General features: G+C 37.7%; 1 protein-coding gene across 1 annotated transcript in view; it reads right to left on the reverse strand.

Moving 5' to 3' along the window:
* The window catches only part of Kdm7a (lysine demethylase 7A), a 77,509-nt gene that overhangs the window by 23,812 nt on the left and 26,715 nt on the right, over nt 1-26,982 (reverse strand). The window contains exons 3-10 of the mRNA XM_042677285.1: nt 22,627-22,744; nt 20,196-20,356; nt 18,210-18,351; nt 17,445-17,631; nt 14,206-14,368; nt 11,288-11,375; nt 9,401-9,507; nt 2,892-2,983 (exon numbers count right to left, since the gene is read on the reverse strand). Coding sequence (XP_042533219.1) covers nt 2,892-2,983; nt 9,401-9,507; nt 11,288-11,375; nt 14,206-14,368; nt 17,445-17,631; nt 18,210-18,351; nt 20,196-20,356; nt 22,627-22,744 — 1,058 coding nt within the window. The remainder of the gene's footprint in view (nt 1-2,891; nt 2,984-9,400; nt 9,508-11,287; nt 11,376-14,205; nt 14,369-17,444; nt 17,632-18,209; nt 18,352-20,195; nt 20,357-22,626; nt 22,745-26,982) is intronic.

Raw genomic sequence — 26,982 nt, forward strand, 5'->3', positions numbered from 1 at the left:
ACATCCATAGCCAGATAACAGTAAGCAGCCTAGTCTCACAATTCACGGAGCTGGAATGATATAGTCTAAGGAGAATATCTTTATTATAGAAAGACCTCTGAAATTGAGTTAAAAATCTCAGTCAATCTTGCTTTGTACTGAGTAGGAGCCTTACATTCTATACCTCAAATCCTACTGTGATTCTACCTATAACTACTAATTAACAAACAAATCAATTAACCCTAACATGAATTCACAATTCATTAAAGATTTTTAGGCACCTAAGTAATCCCACATTTCTTTCTCATGGAAGTCTAATTCAATATTGGTAATTTTTTCTTTAATTACAGTCAAAAACAAAAATGAGAACATCCTAGTAATAGAAAATTGGTACATTATCGACTGAACTGCAAACAAATATTACTTTTACGTCTATTTCTAAATATCAATCTCCATATTAAAGAATGTTTTTCTTTTTAGATATAGTCAAAAGACTAGAGTTTTGACTGTTGCTTTCTCTCCTCTACTTGTTTCCAGTATAACTTGTTAGAACAAAGTAACAATAAAAGTGATATTTAAGCTGGATGCTAGTGGCTCACATTTGAAATCCTAGTTACTTAGGAGGCTGAGATCTGAGAACTAGAGTTCAAAGCCAGCTAGACAGGAAAGTCTGTGAGACTCTATTTCCAATTTACCATCAAAAAGTCAGAAATGGAGCTGTGGCTCAAGTAGTAGAGCACTAGCCTTAAGCTAAAAGGCTCAGGGACGAGACGAGGCCCTGAGATCAATCGTCAAGATGGCTAAAAAAAAAAAAAAGTGAACCAGGGTGCCAGTGACTCATATTTATAATCCTAGCTACTCAGGAGGTTAAGATCTGAGAATCACAGTAGAAGCCAGCCTGGGCAGAAAAGTCCATGAGACTCTCATTTCCAATAAACTACTCAGAAAAGGCCATAAGTGATGCTGTGGCTCAAGTGGTATAGCACTAGCCATGAGCAAAAGCAGCTCAGGAACAGCACCCAGACCTGAGTTCAAGCAGGAGGGGAGTAGAGGGGAAGAGGAGGGGGAAGAGGGAAAGAAGAAGAAGAAGGAGAAGGAAGAGGAAGAGGAGGAGGAGGAGGAGGAAGAAGAGATGAAGAGATGGTATTTATAGTGTTCTCATAGTGCAACATTAACACATTGAATCCCTTCAATAGTAGTATGATATAGATAATACAGATTGAGTATCTCTCATCTGAAATGCTGGGTACTGAAAATGCTTGGAAGCACTTCAGATTTCAGCTTAGGATTCCTTTAATTATTCCTATTTTACAATTGAGGGATCTTAGGTAGAGATTAGGTACACCATACCAAAATGATAAAGTTTATTAGTAGCAAAGATGAGATATAATTCTAATCTTTTAGTGTAATTTTTAATCATAATGCTCTGCCCTTATCTTTGAATAAATTTAACAGAAATATAAACATGCTCCTAAAGTGCATTTCAAATATATAAGTATTATTTATCCATAAGGATAAATTTACATATACATAGAAATTATCCCATTTTGTTTTATGTCAGTCCTTGGGGCTTGAATTCAGGGTCTTGGCCCCGCTTCTGAACTTTCATGCTCAAGGTTAGACCTCTACTATTTGAGACACAAGCTTACTTCCAAGTTTACTTTACTTTGGAGATAAAGAGTCTCATGGATTATCCTGCCCTGCTGGCTTTGAGCCACTATCCTCATGTGTCAGCCTCCTGAGTAGCTCGGATTACAAGTGTGAACCACTGGCCCCCTCCCTGGGACATTTTTAAGGTTTTGCCCCAGATCTACTGAACCATAATCACTTGAGGATCCATGGGTTTTATTTTTTAAAAGCAGTAAAAGCAATACTGAGATTTGAAAATTATTCATCTAAATCCTCCCTCATGAGGTAAATCACACCATTTTTTGCAATATATGCTTTGTTTCTGTTAAATAGGTGTTAATTTGCTGATGCAAATTATATAATTATATAGATGATGGAAAACATGATTTTTATTTTCCTGATAATTTTCAGTGCCTGTTCTAATGGATATGTATCAGAGATAATGAAATGAAAAGACCTATTAATTATTATCTCCCAATATCTCAAGAGCAGAATTCCATTTCAAGTGGACATCCAAAAAACTAATATGGAAATCATCAGTTCACATATGTATCATTTATTGAAATATTGTGTATAAAATTCCAGAGTTGAAATAAAGTTGACAAAGACAATCCTTGTTCTTTAAGAAGAAAACATGAATAAAGTATGCATATTAATTGTTAAAGCACAAGGAATATGATATGGAGTTGTAAGGGAAGGATATAGTAATTCCAAATGGAGATCTGGTATGACCTCTTAGATGGAGGGGTTAAAGTACAAACAATTTAGTAAAAATGGAAAGTTTATGTTTGAACCTTGCCTCCTTCTTTCCCTCCTTTTTATATAAGTCCAGCAAGTGGTAAATCATTGAGGCTTGCAATCCCAAAATGAGTTTTATGTTCTACCTCCACCAGTTCTCTTGCATGGGTACCTAAATGGAGGCACCAACAGCATCTAGACCTTTTACAGTTACTTTGAGAATTAAATGAAATCATGCACATAAAGACTAAGCAAAAAAACTTAGCACTCTATGAAAGCTTAATGTTATTTATTCTTATTCACTAACTGTATGTTCTTAGTCAATATCTTAAATACATTTGAATTACTTTTTCCAAATTAAAAAGATGGAGTATTTACTTTAACAAATAAAACCAGAAACATGTCTATACATACTGTATAATAAAATGAAGGCTCTATTTAAAGTTTGATTTCCATTTTCTCTACAACTAGCACATAAATGCTGTCAAATCAGCAAAAGAACTCTGTTTTACTAATCTTTCTAAAAACCAGAAACAATGACTTACTTCTTTTTTCATCCATAATTTTAAAGCAGAATGTAGTGCTTTCACTCCCTGTACTAAGTAAGTTTGAGGCTGGAAACCATCTTCTCTCAGTTCTGTAGAATGAAGGGGGACAGGGAAAGGAGTTAAAATATTCTAAAAAAATAAAAAAGTAATAAAAAAAAGAAAGACTATAATAAAAATACAAAATAACAGTAATACAAAATACAAAATAACAAAATAATAAAAAGTAGATAATGAAATGATCAATTCAAAAGGCAAAATAAAAAGAAGCAGAACTACATTAAGTGTAGTTTGGGGTTTGTTTTTTTCTTTTTTCTGGTCCTAGAGCTTGAACTCAGAGCCTGGGCATTGTCCTTGAGCCGCTATGTGCTCAAGGCTAGTGTTCTACCACTTGAACTACAGCACCACTTCTGGCTTTTTCTGTTTATGTGGTACTGAGGAATCGAATCCAGGGCTTCATGCATGCTGGGCAAGCACTATATCACTGAGCCACATTCTCAGCCCCATTAAGTGCAGTTTTATCCAAAACAAAAGCTGCCAGGTGGCGGTAGCTCACACCTGTAATCCTAGCTACTCAGGAGACTGAGATCTGAGGGTTGTGGTTCAAAGCCAGCCCAGGCAGCAAAGTCTGTGAGGCTTGTCTCCAATAAACGACCAGAAAACTGGAAATGGCCCTGTGGCTCAAGTGGTATAGTGCTTCAGCCTTGAGCTGAAGAGCTGAGGGACAACAGCAGTGAGCAGGCCCAGGGTTCAAGCCCACGACTGGACAAAAAAAAAGGGAAAAAATAGAAAAAGAAAGAAAAGAAAGAAAGAAGGAAAGAAAGAAAGAAAGAAAGGAGAGAGAGGGAGAGAGAGAAGGAGGGAGGGAGGGAGGGAGGAAGGAAGGAAGGGAGGGAGGGAGGGAGGGAGGGAGGAAGGAAGGAAGGAAGGAAGGAAGGAAGGAAGGAAGGAAGGAAGGAAGGAAGGAAGGAAGGAAGGAAGGAAGGAAGGGAAAAAAAGAAAAAGAAAAGAAAGGCAGGAAGGTAGGAAGGGAAAGAGGGAGGGAGGGAGGGAGGGAGGGAGGGAAGAAGGAAGGAAGGGAGGGAGAGAGAGAGAGAGAGAGAGAAAACAAAAAGCACAGAAAGGCTTAAAATAAAGAAGATGTGAAAAGGACATTAAGCTTTCAAGAGAAAGCTGGTATAGCTATATTAACATAGTCATTGACAGTTATTTTATAATGACCAAATATTCAATTCACTAGAAAGACAATAATTTAGATTTGCTCAATAATAACAGTCTGAAAACAAAGCATTAACTAGACAGAACTACTAAAATAAGTAACTTCACAATCACAGTGGGACATTATAATGCACCCAGTTAAGACAATGCCGTGGGTTAAAATTATTGATAGATATTCAATTTGAACAAGGTACAATTTGATTTGATGGCTTTAAGAAGAATATTATACCTGACAATTTCAGAATACACACTCTTTTCAAACATATATGACATATTACAAAAACCATCCATATCTCAGGAACACAAACTGATTATCAAGAAATGCAAAGATTTAAATCACCTACATGTTTACAATGCAATTAAGCTAGAAATCAAAAAATACAACTAGAGAAAGCCTTATTCTTTAGAAACTAAGAAACACTGCTATTTAGAAATAGCCAAGTGGGGGCTGGGAAGGTGGCTCAGTGGTAGAGCGCTTGCCTTGCATGCTCGAGGCCCTGGGTTCGATTCCTCAGCACCACATAAGCAAAAAGAAAAAAGCCGGAAGTGGTGCTGTGGCTCAAGTGGTAGAGCTCTAGCCTTGAGCTGAAGAGCTGAGGGACAGGGCCCAGGCCCAGAGTTCAGGCCCCACGACCGGACCCAAAAAAAAAAAAAAAAGAAATAGCCAAGTGCCAGTGGCTCACTCTGTAATCCTACTCGGGCAGCTAAGATCCAGAGGATCTCTACTCAAAACCAACTCAAGCAGAAAAGCCCAACAGACTACATTTCCTAAAATTAATCATCCAATAGCCGAACTGGGAGCATAGCTCAAATGATAGAGGAAAAGGAAGAGAAAGGAACAGAGGGAATAGGAGGGGGAAGGAGAATGCACAACACATCAGAAAAATCTTCATTTTTATTACTGTTTAACCAATGTTAAACAATACATCAAAATATGTGGTCTAGTGAGTCTTTTTTGATGTTTATGTTAGAAAAAAACCCAAAATGCTGAAAATTAATAAGCTAGAACCTACTTTAAAATAGTATCACAAAAGTTGGGATAGTATTATTTAGAGAAGCGAAAAAAGACGTAACGGGAAAGGTAAGAGGTATTTTTAGGGTGTTGGCAAGGATATTTTTGCTTGAGTACAAGTTGCCTTCGCTTTAAACTGCCCAAGTTTGTATGTAGTATGTGTCATCTACATAGCAAACTGTGTTGGGTTTTTTTAACCAGAGTGATTATATAAAATTGGGCAAAATATTTCAGGTATAGTCAAAATTCAGGTAATGTGAAGTCAAAGTAAAAGTTTTCAGTTTTCTCCATAACTAGTTTTACTTGAACCAAACTGGTTCACTGCTATCATTAACATGAAATACAGTGAAGAAGTTCGTACAACAACCCTTCAATAATCCATCACATCATACAAACTTTGTAACAGTCTGAGAGTTGGCAAGTAATAGGCCACAATGCAAAGTAAGAAATAAGTGATGCCCAGGGGTCGGTGGCGCACGCCTATAATCCTAACTACTTAGGAGGCTGAGACCTAAGGATCAGGGATCAAAGCCAGACTGGGCAGTAAACCACTCAGAACCCGGAAGCTGTGGCTCAAGTGGTAGAGCACTCGCCTTGAGCTGAAGAGCTGAGAGACAGTGCCCAGGCCAGAGTTCAAGCCCCATGATGAAAGAAGACAGAAAGAGAGAGAGAGAGAGAGAGAGAGAGAGAGAGAGAAAGAAAGAGAGAGAAAGAGAAAGAAAGAAAGAAAGAGAGAAAGAAAGAGAGAAAGAAAGAAAGAAAGAAAGAGAGAGAGAGAAAGAAAGAGAGAAAGAAAGAGAAAGAAAGAAAGAAAGAGAGAGAGAAAGAGAAAGAGAGAAAGAGAGAAAGAGAGAGAGGGGGGGAGGGAGGGAGGAAGGGAGGAGAGAAAGAGAGAGAGACAGGGAGGGAGGGAGGGAAGGAAGTGATGAAGAACATACTTGTAGGATGATGAGACGACACCTGCCACTCCTGTTTCTAGGACAAGTGCTAACACAGTAACATTGCTATAACAGTCATTTGGCTGTAGCCTTAATGGGCTTGGATTTGTAGCACTAGTACTGACAAGTATCCTATACTGACCTGGATGTTAAAATTTCAAAGTAACCCATGAATACTCTTTTATAGAAATCAATTTTATTTCAAATTCCTTAATGCATTTCAAATTCCTTACTGCTCATGATCAAACCTCAGTATTTCTCAACTTTGGATTACCTAAAGCAAATACTAGTTGGTTCTAATATTAAGCAAACTGATGTAATGAGTCTTTATTTACTGTGCACTTGTGTGTATGTGTGTGCACATGCACACATATGTGCATATGGTGGTCTTCAGGCTTGAACTCAGTGCCCCAAGCTCTCACTTTTTTTTTTTGGTTAGTCATGAGGCCTGAACTCTAGGCCTGGTCACTGTCCCTCAGCAATTCAGCTCAAGGCTAGTGCTCTACTACTTGAGCCACAGTTCCACTTGCGGCTTTTTCTGTTTATGTGGTGCTGAGAAATTGATCCCAGGACCTCACGCCTGCAAGGCAAGCACTCTACCACTGAGCACCTCCCCAGCCCCTCTTGCTTGGTTTTTTTTTTTTTTTTTTTTTGGGTCCGGTTGTGGGGCCTGAACTCTGGGCCTGGGCGCTGTCCCTCAGCTCTTCAGCTCAAGGCTAGCGCTCTACCACTTGAGCCACAGCGCCACTTCCGGCTTTTTTCTTTTTGCTTATGTGGTGCTGAGGAATCGAACCCAGGGCCTCAAGTATGCAAGGCAAGCGCTCTACCACTGACTGAGCCACCTTCTCAGCCCCTTGCTTGTTTTTTTTTTAGTCTCTTAACTGGAGGGTTCAATATCTGGTCAGCCAGATATTGAAACAGATAGATATTCAGGTTAAGAATTGATTTCTGGAGTGGTAGCTGGTCATGTGAAAAAGAACCTTGTCTTCCATATCTTGAGGAGCCTAACTCCATCACACATATACCTGCAACATGTGTTAGCATCTCCCTTGACAAAGTACTATAAAAAGCCATTGTTTTCTCCTTCCATGCAAAGTAAGGAGTCTACTGGTTTTCTTTTGAGGGGAAAAAAATCCATACACAGTTTTGTCATTTTAGTTCTGTACTATCCTAAGAAATGAAATTTTGGGTTTCATTTTTTTTTCTTTCCTGTATAACTTCCAAATGGAAAATGAAACAACTGTCTGAATAAACGTCATTGTTTAATCTGTCTGCTTTCCTGAGAATGAATAATAGTTCCATCTTTTGCAAATTGAACCAGACAAACTGTATTCTCATTGGCACCAGTACATAAAAAGCAGAAATAGATAAAAATACTAGTCAACCATCAATTCAACAGCTCAGAGAGTGTAAAGTCAAAGTATAAAAATATCCAAATCAAGCCGGGTGCCGGTGGCTCATGCCTGTAATCCTAGCTACTCAGGAGGCTGAGATCTGAGGATCACGGTTCAAAGCTAGCCCAGGCAGGAAAGTCCTTGAGATTCTTTTTTTGTTGTTGTTTTGTTTTGGTTTCGGTTTTTTTCTGGTGCAGTTGTGGGGCCTGAACTCTGGGCCTGGGCGCTGTCCCTCAACTCTTCAGCTCAAGGCTAGCACTCTACCACTTGAGCCACAGCGCCACTTCCGGCTTTTTTCTTTTTGCTTAAGTGGTGCTGAGGAATGGAACCCAGGCCCTCAGGCATGCAAGACAAGCGCTCTACCACTGAGCCACCTTCCCAGCCCTTGAGATTCTTATCTCCAATAAACCACTAGAAAACTGCAAGTGGTGCTGTGGCTCAAGAGGTAGAGCACTCGCCTTGAGCTGAAGAGCTGAGGGATAGCACTCAAGCCCAGAGTTCAAACCCACGACCAAAAAAAAAAAAAAACAAAAACAAAAACAAAAAAACAAATCTGAAATTTCATCTTAAGAAACAACTTCAAGCTTAAATCAAGAGATTTTTCTAAAAGAAATGTATGTATGTATGTATGTACCTATGTTCAATTGCTAAGTGTGAAATGTACTACTCAGCACGATGGTTAGACAGTGATAGTATACGTATTACTTGATTCTCTTAGGATATGGAAATTAATTATTCCTTTTTTTTTTTTGCCAGTCCAGGAGCTTGAACTCAGGACCTGGGCATTGTCCCTGAGCTTTTGCTCAAGGATAGCACTTTATCACTTGAGCCACAGCGCCACTTCTGGCCTTTTCTGTTTATGTGGTATGAAGGAATTCAACCCAGCGCTTCATGCATGCTAGGGAAGCACTCTACCACTAAGCCACATTCTTAGCCCTTCCCTGGATTTTTAAAAGATAATGTTTGAGGAATGTATGCAAGGTAGCAATTCCTTAACATAGCCACACTTTTTTTTCAGTGCAAGTGATAAGGAAGTTTCTTAGCAAAGAAATACACTTTCACAATAGACTTAAAGCAGAGCATCTCTAAGGAGAGAATGACAATGATTTTTACCCCAGCACAAGTTTTATTAGAAGTATAAGAGAAGCACTAAGTCCTTCCCCAGGACCAGCCAAGGGGACAGAATCACTGTCCCAAAGGAAGAGGAGGTTTATTGAATGATATCTGACCTCTAGGGCATGATTTTACAGATTTGGGTAAGTAAGCTAAAGATTTATACAAGCTACATTCTTGACAAAGAGACATAAACGTTTGAGAATGTATGCAGATCACTAGATCACAAGATGAAACAAACATTTTCTAGTACTACCTACATTGTATGCTGGTCTGATGCATGTTTGTCTACACATGGTTTCCTTTCTACAACTTGAGCCAAGCCTCCAACCCCTATACATGATATCTAAGAATATGTGAGAAGCCGGGCGCCAGTAGCTCACGCTTGTAATCCTAACTACTCAGGAGGCTGAGATCTGAGGATTGAGGTTCAAAGCCAGCCTGGGTAGGAAAGTCCGTGAGACTCTTATCTCCAATAAACCACTAGAAAATTGGAAGTGGCGCTGTGGCTCAAGTGGTAGAGCTGAAGAGCACAGGGTCAGCACTCAAGCCTAGAGTTCAAGCCCCACGACTGACCAAAAAATAAATAAATAAGTAAGAAAGAATGTGTGAGGGAGCTATGAACTAGAGAATCGTAACTACTAAACAATATCTGGTCATGAGCTTAAAAAAAAAAAGATGGTAACATCCATAACATATAAAACATATAAACATATAAAACATACAAACACATAAAATATTATATATATACGTATATATATGCATATGTATATATACACACACACATATGTACATATATATATAACGCAAGAAAATGTGCAAATTATGGATTACCTTTCAGGGTTTCCAGCAAATTTTTGGCTACAAACCAACATATGGCTTCAAAGAAAGGGAATTTGAAAAGATCCGGTGTCTTTAGTCTTTTCTCCATCTCATAACACCTAAGTGAAAAAAATTGAAGAAACGTTTATTGTTAGTATTAGCATTTTGAAGTTAAATAAAGGTTAACAGCTTTGAAAATAAAAATAAGCATGCCAATAAGGTGCTATATTGTATTGAACACCACATTCACACAAGTGAACTGTGTTCTTACACAGCTTCTGACCTTCATAAATTTGCCAATATACTTAACAATTACTTTGAGCTTTGTAAAAGATCACTTTGAAATTTGTGTCCTAGTTTTAATAGAAGATATTTAATGAGGGCCTTATTAATTAATAAAACATTATGTTTTTAAAAATCAGCTCCATGTGTTCAACAACTCTGCAATACCCACTAGACTTTGGTGAAGACCACATTTGGCACTTTTTTTTTTCTGGTTTTCTGGTGGTTTATTGCAGATAAGAGTCTCACATACTTCCCTGCTCAGGCTGGCTTTGAACTGCAATCCTAATATTTCAGCCTCCTACAGGCATGAGCCACCAGCACGTGGCTCACATTTGGCACTTAGTATGAGCAGTATAAGGATAGGAGCCATAGTCTGCCAGAAGGTTAGTCTTCTGTCAGAATCCTTGCAAACTCATGAAGCAAAACTACCTCTTCCCTAGTTACAGCTCAGTATTAAATGACAAAATCTAGGGATGGAGGCAAGGCTTAGTTTGTAGAGTGTTAGCCAATGAACAAAAGCATCAGGTACTAAGTTCGAGTTCTAGTCTCAGACTAAAAAGAAAAAAATCTGAGCTGATGGCTCTTACCTGTAATTCTAGCTACTCAGGAGGCTGAGATCTGAACATCACTGTTCAAATGCAACCCAGGTAAGAAAGTCTGTAAGACACCTCTAATTTTAGAAAGCCAGAAGTAGAGCTGTGGCTCAAGTTGTAGAGTGCTAGCATTGAGCAAAAAGCTCAAGATCAGCACTCAGGCCCTGAGCTTAATCTCCAGGACCAGCAAGGGTGTGAGGGGGAGGCTGTCACACACTTAAGTGAGTATAAGGCCTACAGTGGCTTAAAGCCTCATACACTGAAAAGCCATTATTTCCTGTAATAATGCCACAAATGCAGACTGTTCAGGTGCCCCATGACATGTAAAGTGATGAGTCACTAAATTCGGAGAACCTGATGATATGACCTCCCACCAGGTATTTCTCAGTTCTCTAAACACTCATCTAGTTTATCAATCAGGAATCATTTTCAACATAAGCAGTGTTGCCTTATAAGATGTACTCTCAGAGCTCAGGGACAGCTCCCAGGCCCTGAGTTCAAGTCCTACCACAGACAAAAATAAAAATAATTTTAAAAGATGTACTCTCATTAAATTACCTGGGGAAGGAACAGAGTTACACAAAGGTCAATTCTCATACAAAAGGGGAAAGAGCTGTTAATCCCTTACCTGAAACAAAACTAAAGCAAATGTTTTGACAACAGTCCTGACTTAAGAGTTGCTTTGTTTCAGCACAAGTCATACCAGAGTCTGACTGATTTCATTTATTTCCCTTGTTGCAAAAATAGCCCAAGGACCTTTGCAGAAAATTTTAATAACATACCAAGTAAGTTATTAATTTTGTTTTAGATCTGAAAGAATCCTCCTGACAAAATTTGAAACAATACTTTTGTTAAAGTTTCTATTCGTAATCATTTCTCAAGGTCTAGCTCCACAGGATTTCAAATAAAATATGTTGTGATTTTAATTTAACAAAGAAATTAAAATAAAAATAGAAAAAAATAATTTAAAATAAAAATTTTATTTAAGAAAGAAGCAAAAGATCCTTTCAATGACACAAACCTGAGCTGCATGCCAATATTAAGATTGTGCAGAAAGTTTCCCCCAAAAGCCATACAGTCCTGAGAAGTGAGCACAGCATGAATCCACCCTGCAATGGTTACAAGTATATAAATCAGTGATCTTTCAACATTTAAACCAAACAGATGTGTCACTTACCAATAAGAAACTTAAAACATCAACACCAACTGATAGTCAGCATTAACTGAACAAGTCAATGCTTATGACAATTGATTAATTTATTCAGATATTTATTAAGTGCCACTAATATGCTAGGCTTTTTCTAAGTTTGAGAAATAAAATGAAGGCTTTTGGTAATTGTTTTTGTTTTCTTAGTTTTAAACACGACCCAACTTTACAATTAAGGATTTTACTCTGAGACAACTCAAATCTGGTTTGAATTGGAAAAGCACATTTTCTATTAAAGACTGGCTGGGCATGCTGTTCCTTTAGCGTCACACTAAACTGAGGGCCCTGAAAGGAAACAAACAGAAGACCAGGGGCCTCAATCTGAGACTGGACTCTGCAAAAAGGAAAAGGCAGATTACTCACAATAAATAGTTGAGTCATAGTCCATGTTGGTAATCGAAATTATGGCTTATTTTTCCCATTAAAGTGTTTTCAAATTAAAATCTAAGAGCTGATGCTTAACTTTTTAATGTTTATGGAATGTTTATAGAATTAGCATAAAGACTTTATAGAAATATAAATTCTTCAAGGAATTCATATAAGTACAAAGCCTGTTTATTAGTGATCTATGCTTAGACACTTGAATTCTATTACATATTAAAGCAAAGTATTTCTGCATTGTTTTTGACACAATTTCTAGGAATACTAGAACTCTGTAAACTGAAACAAACTATAGTTTGTTTAGAAGTCTGTCAATTATCAATAAGCTTGAGAAAAAATTATATCATCTATACACCTGCATGAGTCAGGAACATGTTAAATAATATAAATGCTCACGACCAAGTAAAGTAGGACACATCTATTTAATCCCAACACTTGAGAGAAGAGGGAAAGAAGGGAAACAAAGAGAAAGGAGTCAGGTAAGAAAGAGAGAGAGGGAGAGAAATCCTCTGGCCTATCCCAGATCTACTGAGTCAGATCTTGAGAATGAGTCTCAGAAATCTAAAGTTTAATAAGCCCACCATATATACCTGATGTTTGAGAACTGCTAACTTACACCAATTTGAGTAGCCACTAGTACACATGTGCAATAGTTTGAAGTTAAAAAGTTTGTCCTAGCTAGGCGCTGGAGGCTCATGCCTGTAATCCTAGCTACTCAAGAGGCTGAGATATAAGGATCTCATTTCAAAGCCAATTCAAGCCAGCTCCTGTGAGACTCTTATCACCAATAAAGTACACAAAAAAGCCAGAAGTGGTGCAGTGGCTCAAGTGATAGAGCACTCTCCTTGAGCAACAGAAGCTCAAGGACAGAGCCAGGGCCAGAGTTCAGCCCCAGGACTAGAAAAAGAAAATGCTGCTGTGCAAACAAACACATATTGAAAAAGAATTTCATGGTTTGGGCACCAGTGGCTCACTCCTGTAATCCTAGCTATTCAGGAGGCTGAGATCTGAGGATTGTGGTTCAAAGCCAGCCTGGGCAGGAAAGGCCAGGAGACTCCTATCTCCAATAAGAACCAGAAAACCAGAAGTGGAACTATGGCTCAAAGTGGTAGAGCACTAGCACTACCCTTGACCAAAAGAGCTCAGGTACAACACACACACACACACACACACACACACACACACACACACACACACACACACACACACACACACACACACACACACACACACACACACACACACACACACACACACACACACACACACACACACACGATGTTATATTACTTATGAATTCCAATTCAAGATTATAAAGAAGGCACAACAAAATATTTATTAAGAACAGGGACACCAGGAAGAGGATTTAAAAGAAGAGCATAAGCACTCAATGAAAATACTGATACCTATTCTAGACATAAATTCTGGTAGTTCTAGGCACTGATTATTTATTTAAGCACATATTTATCACTCGATAAACCAGAGAGGGAAGGTGAGAAAGCAAAGCCTGGAGTAACAGAGCCCAGTCAATTCCAAGGCCATTGAAGTCACCCAAACCAGAAGAACATAGTTCGTAAAACCTCTAGCCTGGGGAATAATACTTGGCATTCATTCACATTGCAAATCAACACACTTGTACCTATGCTTGAGATACAGAGATATTGGCAGTTCCTCAAAAAGTTAAACATAGTTAAGCAATTTCACTACTTGGTATATATATACCTAAGAGAAATGAAAACATTCATGAAAACTTGTACATGAGTGTTCAAAGTAGCATTATACATAACATTCCAAGTAGAAAGAACCCAAATGTCCATCAACTGATGAACGGATACACAAAATATGGCAAACCCTACAATGAACAGGCCATAAAACAATAACATACTTACATGTGTGACACAAAAGTACATATATATGAAGCATCCAAAACAGGCAAATCCACAGAAACAGAAAGAATATTAGTAGAGGGTTAGAGAATGAGGGGAGTAAGCATGACTACTAAAAGGTGTGGGGTTTATTTTGTAGACAGTGAAAATGTTCTAGAATCAGACAATGGTGATGGTTGTACAACTTCATTGATCTAAAAAAAAATCACTAAATTGTATAATTTAAAAGGATAAATATTATAGTATTTGGATTCTATTTCAATAAAAATTAAAATGAAAGCAAATGACATAAAATAATGCCAAAAGAAGTTCAACTTATAAGACAAGCCCTTTAAGGGACAAATAAGCAAAATATTCAAGATCAGAAATTTCTTAGATAAGTCAATTAAAGTCACTTGCCAAGCATGTAGCCAAACATAAAGCCAGATGTTCTCTGGAGAAGGGGAGATTAAATTAAAATCTTACCTGTAGGAACAAATAAGGTATGTCCCTGCTTCACCACACATTTGTAGCATTTATCAACTTTATCTCCAAAGAACACCTCACTCTGAGTCACAGATGAACTCCAAGATTCATAGAGTGCCAAATTTTCATTTGTTGGCTTTATCAAATAAAAAATCTTCTCACCCTAGAAAAAAGTAATTGTACCATTTTTTTTTAAAAGTAGAAGTCATTCTTAGAATGGCCCACATGGTAGATTGTGGTTTTTCCCTACACAAGGATCTAAAGTAAGGCAGATAGCTAGATTTTAAAAGTCAGCAGTTACAATTCATTCAGTCAGCATTTCCACAGAAACTAAAGCTCTTCCCACCCCCAACTGACATCATGTTGAAGAAATCATTGCAAAAGAGGAAGATTTTTTTTTAATCTAAGTGAAATGAACCCCAAGATATGGACACAAGATTTCTGTCTTTATTGTTTTAAATGTACCATGTGATTTTATTTTTTGTTGTTGATGTTTCCTTTGTATGTTCTTTCCCCTGTTGTCACTGTACTTGATTTTGGTACCCTGTATCTTGTATATACATTTGTCTAATCTGGGGATGGGAAGGGGACTAACAAAACACTGAAACAAGGACACAGGATGACCCATTGCAACAAGGATACCCACAGGACAGTATACTGGAAACGAACTTTACAACTTCGGTGGGGGGGTGGGGGGGAGATAGTGGGACAACAAGGAAAGGGGTAACAATGATCGACAAGTAATGTACTCATTGCTTTATTCATGTAACTGTAACCCCTCTGTATAGCATCTTTACAATAAATTTTAAATTTTTTAAATAAATAAGTAAATAAACCACAAATGCCAGGCACCTGTGGCTCACATCTATAATCCTAGCTACTCAGGAGGCTGAGATCTGAGGATCCTGGTTCAAAACCAGCCCTGGCAGTAAAGCCTGTGAGACTCTTATCCCCAATAAACCCCAATAAATCACTTAAGCTGTGGCTTAAGTGATTGAGCACTAGCCTTGAGCTGATGAGCTGAGTGACAGCAGCCCCCAGCCCTGAGTTCAAGCCCCACGATCGACCGACAAAATAATAAAAATTAATAAATACCCACAAATATCTCATTGATGACTTCTCAGTTTTTAAAGGGTAGAGGCTGGGAAGGTGGCTCAGGGCTAGAGTGTTTGCCTTTCATGCATAAGGCCCTGGGTTCAATTCCTCAGCACCACATAAGCAGAAAATGCCGGAAGTGGCACTGTAGCTCAAGTGGTAGAACGCTAGCCTTGAGCTGAAGAGCTGAGGGACAGTACCCAGGCCCAGAGTTCAGGCCCCACAACCGACAAAAATAAATAAACAAACAAACAAAAGGTAGAAGTACATGTTAATAGGCTCTAGATATCAGCACAATCATTTTGCAAACTTTGTCCTAAGGTCTATATCGTAATGATTATGTTTAAAGACTTGTAAATGAATTTTAGCTCACTAATTCCATCCTCATGGAGAATAGGAATACAACATCAAATAAAAGCACAGGTATCTGAAAAAATTTGGTGCCTGACCAATGTGTCAATAGAACTATCTGTGGTGATGGAAATTTTTTCTAATTGTGCTACCCAGGGCAGAAATCACTAACTTCAGTGGTTACTAAACACTTTCAATGTACTAAAACAAGGAACTGAATTTTTAATTATGCTGAATTTTACTTCAATTTAGTCACACATGAATAATCGATACTCTATTAAGTAGATTGATATTCTAGATAAAGCAAAGTGAATGTAAACTACAAAGAGTATTTTATGGGCATCTGTGAACTTATTCAACTACTTAATCAATTTTAAGGCCAAAAGCAATTATTATGCAAATGTTGCTCCTTCTTATTTATAGACTAGTGGTAATTTATGAGAGTAGGTAAAGAGGGAAAAAGAGACATAAGGTTAACTGAAAACCAAATTAAAAAACAGAATAAAGAGGTGCTGGTGGCTCACGCCTGTAATCATAGCTACTCAGGAGGCTGAGATTTAAGGATCATAGTTCAGTTCAAAGCCAGCCCAGGCAGGAAAGGCCATGAAACTCTTGTCTCCAATTAACCACCAAAAAAAACAGAAGTAGCACTATGGCTTAAGTGGTAGAGCACTAGCCTTGAGCTGAAGAGCTGAAGGACAATGCTCAGGTCCAGAGTTCAAGCCCCATGACCAACCAAAAAAAAAAAAAGGAACTTATCTGGGTTAACAAGGAGAACAAAGGAGATTTAATATGATCAAAATTTATTATTCGCAACTATGAAAATAAAATGAGACCTGTTGAAACTGTTTTGGGAAAGGGGAAATAGGGAAGAGGAGAACAAATTATAGGGTAAGATTTACTGGAATATATTGTAAACGTGTGTGGAATGTATTAATGAATCTCTTCCCTGTGTAACTAAAGTAAATTAAAAACAAAAACAATATATTAGAATTAAAAAAAAAATAAGTAGGGGCTGGGAAGGTGGCTCAATGGTGGAGTGCTTGCCTTGTAGGCATGAGGCCCTGGGTTCGATTCTTCAGCACCACATAAGCAGAAAAAGCCGGAAGTGGGGCTGAGGCTCAAGTGGTAGAGCACTAGTCTACAGCTGAAGACCTGAGGGGCAGTGCCCAGGCCCAGAGTTCAGGCCCCACGACCAAAAAAAAAAAAAAGGTAATGCTTAAAGGCAAAGTAATATCCATAGTAAAAAAAACTTCCGGGCTGGGAAGGTGGCTCAGTGGTAGAGCACTTGCCTTGCATGCATGAGGCCCTGGGTTCGATTCCTCAGCACCACATAAGCAAAAAGGAAAAAGCCGGAAGTAGCGCTGTGGCTCAAGTGGTAGAGCGCTAGCCTTGAGCTAAAGAGCTGAGGGACAGCGCCCAGGCCCAGAGTTCAAGCCCCACGACCAGACCCAAAAATAAAATAAATAAAAAAAAAAAACTTCCTCCTTTACAAATGTTATTTACAGGGGCTGGGAAGGTGGCTCAGTGGTAGAGCACTTGCCTTGCATGCCTGAGGCCCTGGGTTCGATTCCTCAGCACCACATAAGCAAAAAGAAAAAAGCCGGAAGTGGCACTGTGGCTCAAGCAGTAGAGCGCTAGCCTTGAGTTGAAGAGCTGAGGGACAGAGTTCAGGCCCCACGACCGGACCAAAAAAAAAAAAAAGAAACAAATGTTATTTACAGCACATGAATGCACCACCAGAAAATATGATGTGTTTTTTGTCAATATGAGAACAAATACCCTAGTCTTACCCAGAGGACATGGTACCAGACTGAAGTCCCACCGAAGTCAATGTGGAAATCTGTATAGCTGTCTTGAACTCCCATTAAGCAGTATTTCTGAACAAATGGCTTGGGAAACACTGAATCATCCGGCCAATAATTTTCAACCCAGGAAAGTTTTCTGGCTATATCAGGGACCTCCACCAATTCAGACATCCTTTTAAAAAACAAACAAACATATACATAGACACACACACACACATAATACAAATTAAGATTTCTTAAAATTGTTCTTCCCAGATCAACTCAAACCAAGTAATTAACTGCAGCTCAAAGTTAATAACAATGATTAATAAGTTAAAACACAACATATTTAAACATATTCTCTGAGCCTGCCAAAGCAAAATTTACAACACTGTTATCAAGAGATAGCTACAGAAGTCACAATTGTATTTCTTTTTTTTCTTTTTTTTTTTTTGTCGGTCATGGGGCTTGAACTCTGGTCCTGGGCACTGTCCCTCAGCTCTTCAGCTCAAGGCGAGCGCTCTACCACTTAAGCCACAGTGCCACTTCTGGTTTTCTAGTGGTTTATTGGAGGTAAGAGTCTCACGGACTTTCCTGCACGGGCTGGCTTTGAACCGTGATCCTCAGATCTCAACCTCCTGAGTAGCTAGGATTACAGGCGTGAGCCACCAGCGCCCGGCTTCACAATTGTATTTCTTACTGAAATAAGTAGGTCATTAATCATTTATCTGAAACTTAGAATGCTATACCAAAATGTTCAGAAGTACTCACTTAGTATCTGAGAATTCAAGGCTGATCACATTTAACACTTTTGGTCTGTTAGGATTTGTGAAGTATTTAACATAATTGTGAAGCGTCATTTTGCTGTCAGCCTGCCTTGCCACATCAATGACATCTATCACTTTGTCACCACCTGCAGAGAAAAATTATAGTCTTATTTGGCTTAAGGGTTATCTCAAGAGATGCCCTAAACAAAAGTATTTTAAAGACCATACTTATTTAGTATAATAGTAACAAGTATAAAATACATAGCTGCAAAACTAACACTGAATAAAAAGTATATTATATTTCTTGTATGCAGCCATAAGAATAAAAATACAGTGGGATGTGAAAATTGTCAAGACATTTTCTAGATTTCAGTTTCCTCATGTATAAAATGAGAGGATGGCTTTTCCCTTTAACTTTATATGGTGTGTAAGATTCTAAGTATCCCATTTTGAAATCAGTCATTGAGGAATTAGTGAACAAGTTGATCAGGACAAATAACTCCTCTTCTAGTAGTTCTTTCTAATATTCTCCAAGACAAAATCAATAGTTAATAAATAAAATTCAGTTCAAATTAGTGCCTGTCTGAAGGCCCACACTCTGGTTGGGATTGATGTATATTTTCCTGCAAAACCATAAGATGATGATTATGGACAGCTGTATTGCTACTCTAGGAAACATAATCAATTTTATGATGGATATAGAACAGGGTGGAATTCAAAATATGCCAAATTGAAGTAGAAAGCAAATGCCATTTTCTTACTTAAATGTAATTTCATCTATATTAATAATATTGTAGAATATTTTATCTATTTGATATAATATAGTCCTGTTCCTAGTATTTAAATGAAGTCTTTTGCTAACTAGAATGTTAGCTGCTATCAAGCGGTTTGGGATGTTTTTCCCTATTATTGCACAGCCATTTGATTTCCAGTGTTCCTCATGCAGACAGATGTAGGGTAAGCCTCGGCATCATCCCATGTTCTATCACACATTCAAATTTAGCACCCTCTGAAATCATTACAATTAACTGGATTTCCTCAGTGAAAAATTGTCAGGGAGAACTGTCAACCAATCATTCAATATCTGCTCTTCTGAGGAATATTGTATTTCAATGGCTATACAATTTTGAGGTAGTTTTAGGATCTATGTTCAAATGGCATCTAAATACAGCCAGCTTTATCTATAAAAATAATGGAAAATATCAACAATATGGCAATCTGCTTTTCACCTTTTTTTTTTCACTTCTGTCGATCGTGAGACATGAACTCAGGGCCTGGATGCTACCCCTAAGTTCTTTTGCTCAAGGCCAGCGCTCTACCACTTTGAGTCACAGTTCCACTTCCAGTTTTCAGGAGGTTAATTGGAGATAAGGGTCTCATGGCCTTTCCTGCCCAAGCTGGTTTTGAACTGCAATCCTCACATCTCAGTCTTCTAAGAAGCTAAGATTACAGGTGTAAGCCAACCAGTACCCACCTTCTTCGTTATGACTTCAGAATCTCAAAATCAAAACTACCTTGATATCATTAAATGACAATGTTCACCATATCATTAACATGAACATAGGCTGAATGTAATCTCTTCTTTTTACTTTTCCTCTTCCAGGACAGGAGGTCAAGAAATAGGTTCCAGAGGACTAGTAAGAACAGTGAACTCTTGAGAATTTTTGCTCATGCATTCTATAGATGCCTAGAGCCAATCCAGTTTTCCCATGTCTTCTTAGGCATCTAGCTGCCCCTCAGGAATGGCTTTCCTTAAGCAGATACCAAGAAACACCAAGAAAGCAACAGGATGAGGTGATTAAACAAGAGAAGATAAACTGTTTCATTGTTTTTCTGACCACTGAAGAGTCAAGAAACACTTTCAGCACAGGTGATACTGAGTTTCACTTTTCCTGGCCCAAGAAATAAAACTAAATTGACATTTCTTCACTTTTAATATTGTTGGGACATTTTTAGTTTTACCAAGTTCTTAATGGAACCAAGTTCGTACCTACGTAACGTTCAACATCCATCACAGAAAAAACAGGTGGAGGGAGCCTGAGTCCAAGATCATCTAATTTAGGGACCATAATAGGGACATCAAATCCATGTTTCTCCAGGTATCTTTGCGTCAGCTGACTACCATGCATCTTTACAATGACTTCATCGGCACTGAGGAAAAAAATAATAAAATGTCATTTTTGTCATTTTGCATTAAAAAGTATTGTGGTAGGTAGAGGGTAAATAATACCAAAATACATTGTGTCTTTTTGTGAAGATGGCGTAAGAAATCTCACTAAAGGCTGTTAAGCAATAGGTAGTGGAGAACAGGGAAAGAGAAAGCAATAAAAGGGACTATTCTGATCAAAATATAATATATGCCTATGTGAAACAGCAACAAAAAAGTACCACAGTACTTTCTGCATTAATTATCCATATCAGTGACTCTCAACTTAATTCTTCTCTTAATAAATGTTTTCTAGCCAGGTGCCAGTGGCTTATGCCTATAATCCTAGTTACTCAACAGGCAGAGTTCAGGAGGATTGCAGTTCCAGATCAGCTCAGGCAGAAAATTCACCATGCCATCTCAACAGAAACAGGTGGACTTGGTGGTACACTCCCATCATTCCAGTTACCCAAGAATAAGTAGCAGGATGGCTGTCAAGGCTCCTGGTCAAAAAGCAAGACTACCTCAAAAAGAAACCTGTCAAATAAGCTCCAAGCTCTGAATTCAAACTACAGTATCTGAAAAAAAAATCCTGAAACTCCTTTTGACTATCCTAAAGTAAAAGTCACAGATAGTATAATCTGTTTAATTCAAGACATGTTATTGAAAAATATATAAAATGATCAAAGTATAAATATTGCTGCTACAACCTTGAGTCTAAGAAAAGAGAATGTTGGGACTGAAGACTTTAGCACAATAAGAATCATATGGAAACAATGTTTTCCTTAGTTTTCTATTTTTCAGCAGAACTAAGGGAACCAAAGTGGACATTTGTCATTTTATGTTTCTATGTAAGGACTAAAGAAGTGGAGAAGAATAGACAAGAATTCTAAAGGTTGAGGAAAAATAGCTGGGATTTTTCATTCCAAGATCTAAAAAAAAAAATCTATAATAAGCCAAATGTGATACTGTGATTTATATTTAAATTGTGCTTTCTCTTTTTAACACACAAAGATATAATTTCATATAAAAGCCTTATCAAGTATTATCACTTTAAAGAGATGTCAGACACTGAGTAGGAAATGATACAAATTAGCATGATTAAATGCTTTCTAATGCTTCTGACTCTCTTTAAGCCACAGACAATTCAAATATATTCCATTATTTTTAGAAATCAAAAGCCTCAGTCCCACTGAATCAGAGGCTAGGCAATAGTTCTGCATGCTTCTTGTAGAGCCAGTATATGGAAAGTTAAATAAAGTAAGAAAAAGAAAGTTAGAAAATAGGATACTTGAAGAAACATGAGGAGAGGCATCAAGGTAAGTGGAGGTAGCAACTGCCTATTAAAAGAAAACAAACACAGGGAACCACCACTACAGATTAGTGTACTTCAAAGTTTTGGGTTTGCGACCCAAAATTAAGAGTAACATTTTTACTGACCTAAATGCGTATACATATAGCAAAATTTCCATGAAATTATGCTTCTTACTCTTTTAACTTGCCAGGTACTGTTTCTCCTTATTCTTTTTTGTTTTTATTTACCAGTCCTGAGGCTTGAACTCAGGACCTGGGCGCTGTCCCTGAGCTCCTTTTGCTCAAGGCTAGCACTTTACCACTCGAGCCACAGCACCACTTCTGGCTTTTTCTGTTTATGTGGTACTGAGGAATCGAACCCAGGGCTTCATGCATTATTCTAGGCAAGCACTCTACCACTAAGCCACATTCCAGGCCTGTTTCTTCTTATTCTATTTCATTTAAAACAAAACAAAACAAAAAAAAGCCAATTGAGAACAATAATATGCTATAGCCTGAAGTTCAAAAAGCACTGCTTTAAACCAGGTACCAGTGGCTTACACCTGTCCTATTTAGGAAGATCTGAGGATGTGTTCATGCTAGCCCTAACAGGAAAGTCTGTGAGACTTTTTTCTCTAGTTAACTACCATAAAGCTCAAAAGTAGAGTGGTAGCTCAAGTGGTAAAGCACTAGCTAGTCTTGCACAGAAAAGCTCAGGAACAGCATCTAGGGCCTGAGTTCAAGTCCCAGTACTACCACAAAAGGAAAGGGGAGGAGAAGGAAAAGGTCAAGGGAAAGGCAGTGGAGGTGAAAAGAGGGGATGGAGGAGGAAGAAGGAGGAGGGAAAAGGGAAAAGGAAACAGAAAAGAGGAAGAAAGGAAAAGGAAAGGAAAGGAGAAAGGGAAAGAAAGAACACGGCTTTACATGATATCATTTTTTACCAGCCAACATTGTTAAATTTTATTAATACATGTTTTCATACCTTGGGAAGACTCGAGAACGTAACTCCTTAACAAAAGTCCTGGTTCCAGCCTGCACTGGTTTGGAACCATCATCAATTTCTGTGTAGTCGTGCCTGTGCCAGTTCCTCCGCTTTTTCACTGAATTTTAAGTTGTTAAAAAAAAAAAAAAGTAACTGGTGATACTATATACTTTCTAATCAATATAATAATCTATATAGTAATATAATATATAATCAATATAGTAATCTATATAACCAACTGTAAGTACACTAATAACACTCAGGTTTTAATGCATTTCTAGGCTATCAAAGTAAATTTTACTTAATCTAATGCTGCAATTATAGACAATTAACTGTTGATTTTTAAAACCTTCTGTTTTTACTTCAAAATAAAAAATTAAATCAAAGAATTCAAGTCAAAAGATGAAACCTTTCATAATATAGTAAAAGAAGAAGTTATATAAATATTCTATAACATTTCTAAATTGTCTGAAATTAGCATTTTCACTAGAACATTAGGTCATAATATAATTGCCCAGATCATCCAAATTATCCTCTCAGGATACAGCCTTTTATCCCACATCAGAAATCTAATTTAACAGCATAATTCCATTCTCTTTTATACAAAATTTACTCCCAAAATTAGCATTTTCACACTGACACAGAGAACAGTTTACTGAGTCTTAAAGCAAGAAGGCTATGGTGACAAAATAAATAACTTCATGGTTAGTTTCGTGCTAAGATCCTATGATTCTACAGCTCTGTGCTATCATATTTAGTCACAATAATCAAAATCAGAAGACTTGGACTTGATTCCTAGTTCATCCATAACCTCACCTACAATTGTGCACAAGGCATTTAACACTTCTGGATCCCAGATTCCATATGGTGGGACTGAAGAGGACAGAATAATGGTTTTGATTTTCAATTTTGTAAAGAAACCTTAACAAAGAGGAAGGTGAAGAAAAGGCCAAGAGAGAAACCCTGAACCTCCCCACCCACCTCCTCCTCTGCCCTGGCTGTGCCATCTACAGCTCTTTTGTATACCAATCTAAGATTTTAAGATTTTTTGGTTGGTTGGTTTTATGACAGAGTCTCACTATGTAGCCCAGAATGGCCTGGAATTCATCTTCTGTTTCTGCTTCCAGAGTAAATTTTAGATTTAAATCTTTTTTTGAAACTTGAAAATCACTCTTCAGCCTAAATAAAATTCTCAGGATTCTGGTTTTCTGATACTGATGCCTATAACTTATTTAGAATTCCATCAAAAAATAGAAAGATGATGGATAGAGAGTGGGATGGTAGAGAGAATAAGTTACAAAGCAAGTGATAGATACATTCTAACAGAATTTAAATAGTCAAGATTATATGTCATTGCTGTACATTACTTCAGCTTTTCCTATGTATGTTTGAATAGTCTCATAACAAAATGCTAGTAGAAAAACACAACTCTGTGATTTCAAGTTATTTAAACCTTCCTCTTACCGAGATCATATTACGGGTATATATAAGGAAAGTCAGACTTAATACTAGGAGTAGAAATCAGGATTAATCATATCTAAGTGCCGAAGGTTCCCAAGTAACTTACTGTAAAACTATATCTCTAATGTGGAAGAGTAAATCTCACTGTAAAAAATCTTGTAAGAAAAATTCAGACTCACAAAGGAATCTCCTTGAGAAACTCCATTAAGAAATTGTAAGTCAGGTGGGGTTTCTCACACTTGTAATCCTAGCTACTCAGGAGGCTGAGATCTAAGGATCACAATTCAAAACCAGCCCAGACAAAAATGTCCATGAGACTCTTATCTCCAATGAACTACCAGAAAACCAGAAGTGGTGCTGTGACTCAAGGGGCAGAGAGGAAGGAAGGAAGGAGGGAGGGAGAGAGGGAGGGAGGGAGGGAAGGAAGGAAGGAAGGAAGGAAGGAAGGAAGGAAGGAAGGAAGGAAGGAAGGAAGGAAGGAAGGAAGGAAGGAAGGAAGGAATTGCATATTATTTTCTCATTGAAAACAATTCCTAAAATTCAAGGGCAGATTTTTTTCCCCACTATATACAGATATATAACTTTTATTTTCAACTGAGATCACCTATTTATTCTGCATATTTTTCTTGTATCATAAGCTTTTTTCTTTATTAAATATTCAAAAGCAACTTGAAGGCAACCTAGAACTTTAAAATGTAAATGTACTATGATTAGATTTTTATTCTGAAGCACTTAGGCCATTCTCAGTTTTCTTCAATGTTGTGATTAATACTTGATATATATTAACTTATTCTCTTGATTCATTCAGGATAAATTTCTAGGAAAGCCAGAAGATAATTCACCATTTTTAAGATAGTCCACAATGCAAACTGTCTCCACAATTGTGGAGGTTAATTCAAATTCTTACCAATATGTACAGGCAGCTTACCAGTCAACTAGCTTGGGTCTTATGTTAACAAAAATAACAACTCCTAACTATTCAAGAGACCTCTAAGATCTAAAGATCTTGGTTTGAAGCCAACCTGAACAAGAAACTCGATGACACTCTATTCCAAAAAAGCCAGAAGTGGAGCTGTGCTCAAGTGGTAGAGCACTAGCCTTCAGCACAATGCCCAGGCCCTGAGTTCGAGCTCCCAGGAGACACACACACACACACACACACACACACACACACACACACATAAATCTGCTCATTCAATAAAAACTATGGTACTTCGTTGTAAATCTTTTCACTTCTGCAAAAACACATGGTGTTCTTGAGCTACAGCTCCACTTCTTGCTTTTTTTGGTGCTTGCCTAGAGATAAGAGTCTCACAGACTTTCCTGCCTGGGCTGGTTTTGAACTGTGATTCTCAGACCTCAGCCTCCTAAGTAGCTAGGATTACAGATGTGAGCATTTTTTGTTGTTTTGGGTTTTTTTTAAACAATGGTGCTTATATACAAGGCCTTGAGCTAGAATATCTATTTACATTGTTAATGAAATGACTCCAGGATTCAATAGCTTTGAGCTTAAACATAACTTTGCAAAACAGCTACATACTTAAGATAATTTTTCTCATATATTAAGTTGCCATAAGTTTCAAAAGAAAAATATAGGTAAATACTTAGCCATCAATAGACCCATCATATAATAAACTGCCAATTACTATCATCTTTAAATGTGCTGACATGTAGGAGATTAACAGAAGGTACGATTACATGATTTGATCAACATGCTTTAAAAAATACAAAATCTCCAATTAACCACCAGAAAACTGCAAGTAGTGCTGTGGCTCAAGTAATATAGTGCTAGTCCTGACCTGAAGAGCTGAGGGATAGCGCCCAGGCCCAGAGTTCAAGCCCCAAGACCAACAACAACCACCAAAAAAAGTCCCACAAAATAAGCCATAGCTAACTAAATTTCATAAGGGAAAGAGATCAATGAAGGAATATTTTAGTAATGATCATAGGAAAATAAGAGAAAAAGTTCTGTTTGTGTTGCATAACTAAGCAAGTGAGCTAAATTTTTAAAAGTAAGGTTTATAAGGAAAATAGAATGGCACCATAAGCACATATTTCTGCCTTTTTTTTTTTTCGGTCAGTCGTGGGACTTGAACTCTGGGCCTGGGTGCTTCCCTGGGCTCTTCAGCTCAAGGGGAGTGCTCTACCACTTGAGCCACAGCGCCACTTCCAGTTTTCTGAGTGGTTTATTGGAGATAAGAGTCTCACAGGCTTTCCTGCCTGGGCTGGCTTTGAACCGTGATCCTCAGATCTCAGCTTCTTGAGTAGCTAGGATTACAGGCATGAGCTACTAGTGCCTGGCTCATTCTTCTGCCTCTTAATTTAATGTTTTGTACAAGTTTAAGTACAAGTTTAATTCAAATTATTTCATTTTGGGATTATACTTAAATTCTCTAAGACTAAATATTGATGCATTCATAATCCAAAGCCTTTTAAATATTTTCTTTCAATTTTGTACAATAATTACTATTCTAATTTCTTTCTCAGAACATTTGAAAAACAATAAAAGTACTTATTTCTTTGTGATGCTAGTATACATCAAAAGATGCAAGAGGCTTCCCTGCCTTTGCTTTGCCCTTTTCAGGAGGAGTGTGATCACAGACCTGGTCTGGCCTTATTATTCTGCCTCTCTATTTCTCTGTGAACAGCAGCAGTGGAGTTTCACGCAGAGAAATGGGCTAAGGAAGACTCACTATTAACAACCAAATTCAGAAAATATAAGTAATATTTTAGCCTAAGAACACCCTAATTGCATCCTAAAAATATAATGCATGTGTTCATTAGAGTCAAATCTTTTTCTGGGTACGATCCCAAAACACTATTGTGAGAATTTCTGTGAAAAGATAAAAAAACAGCCAGTAAGTTTCCAGAACCAGAAATTTTTACTTTACTATG

This window comes from Dipodomys spectabilis, unplaced genomic scaffold (genome assembly GCF_019054845.1).
Source record: "Dipodomys spectabilis isolate Male_0828 unplaced genomic scaffold, ASM1905484v1 ptg000034l, whole genome shotgun sequence".
Taxonomy (NCBI): Eukaryota; Metazoa; Chordata; class Mammalia; order Rodentia; family Heteromyidae; genus Dipodomys; species Dipodomys spectabilis.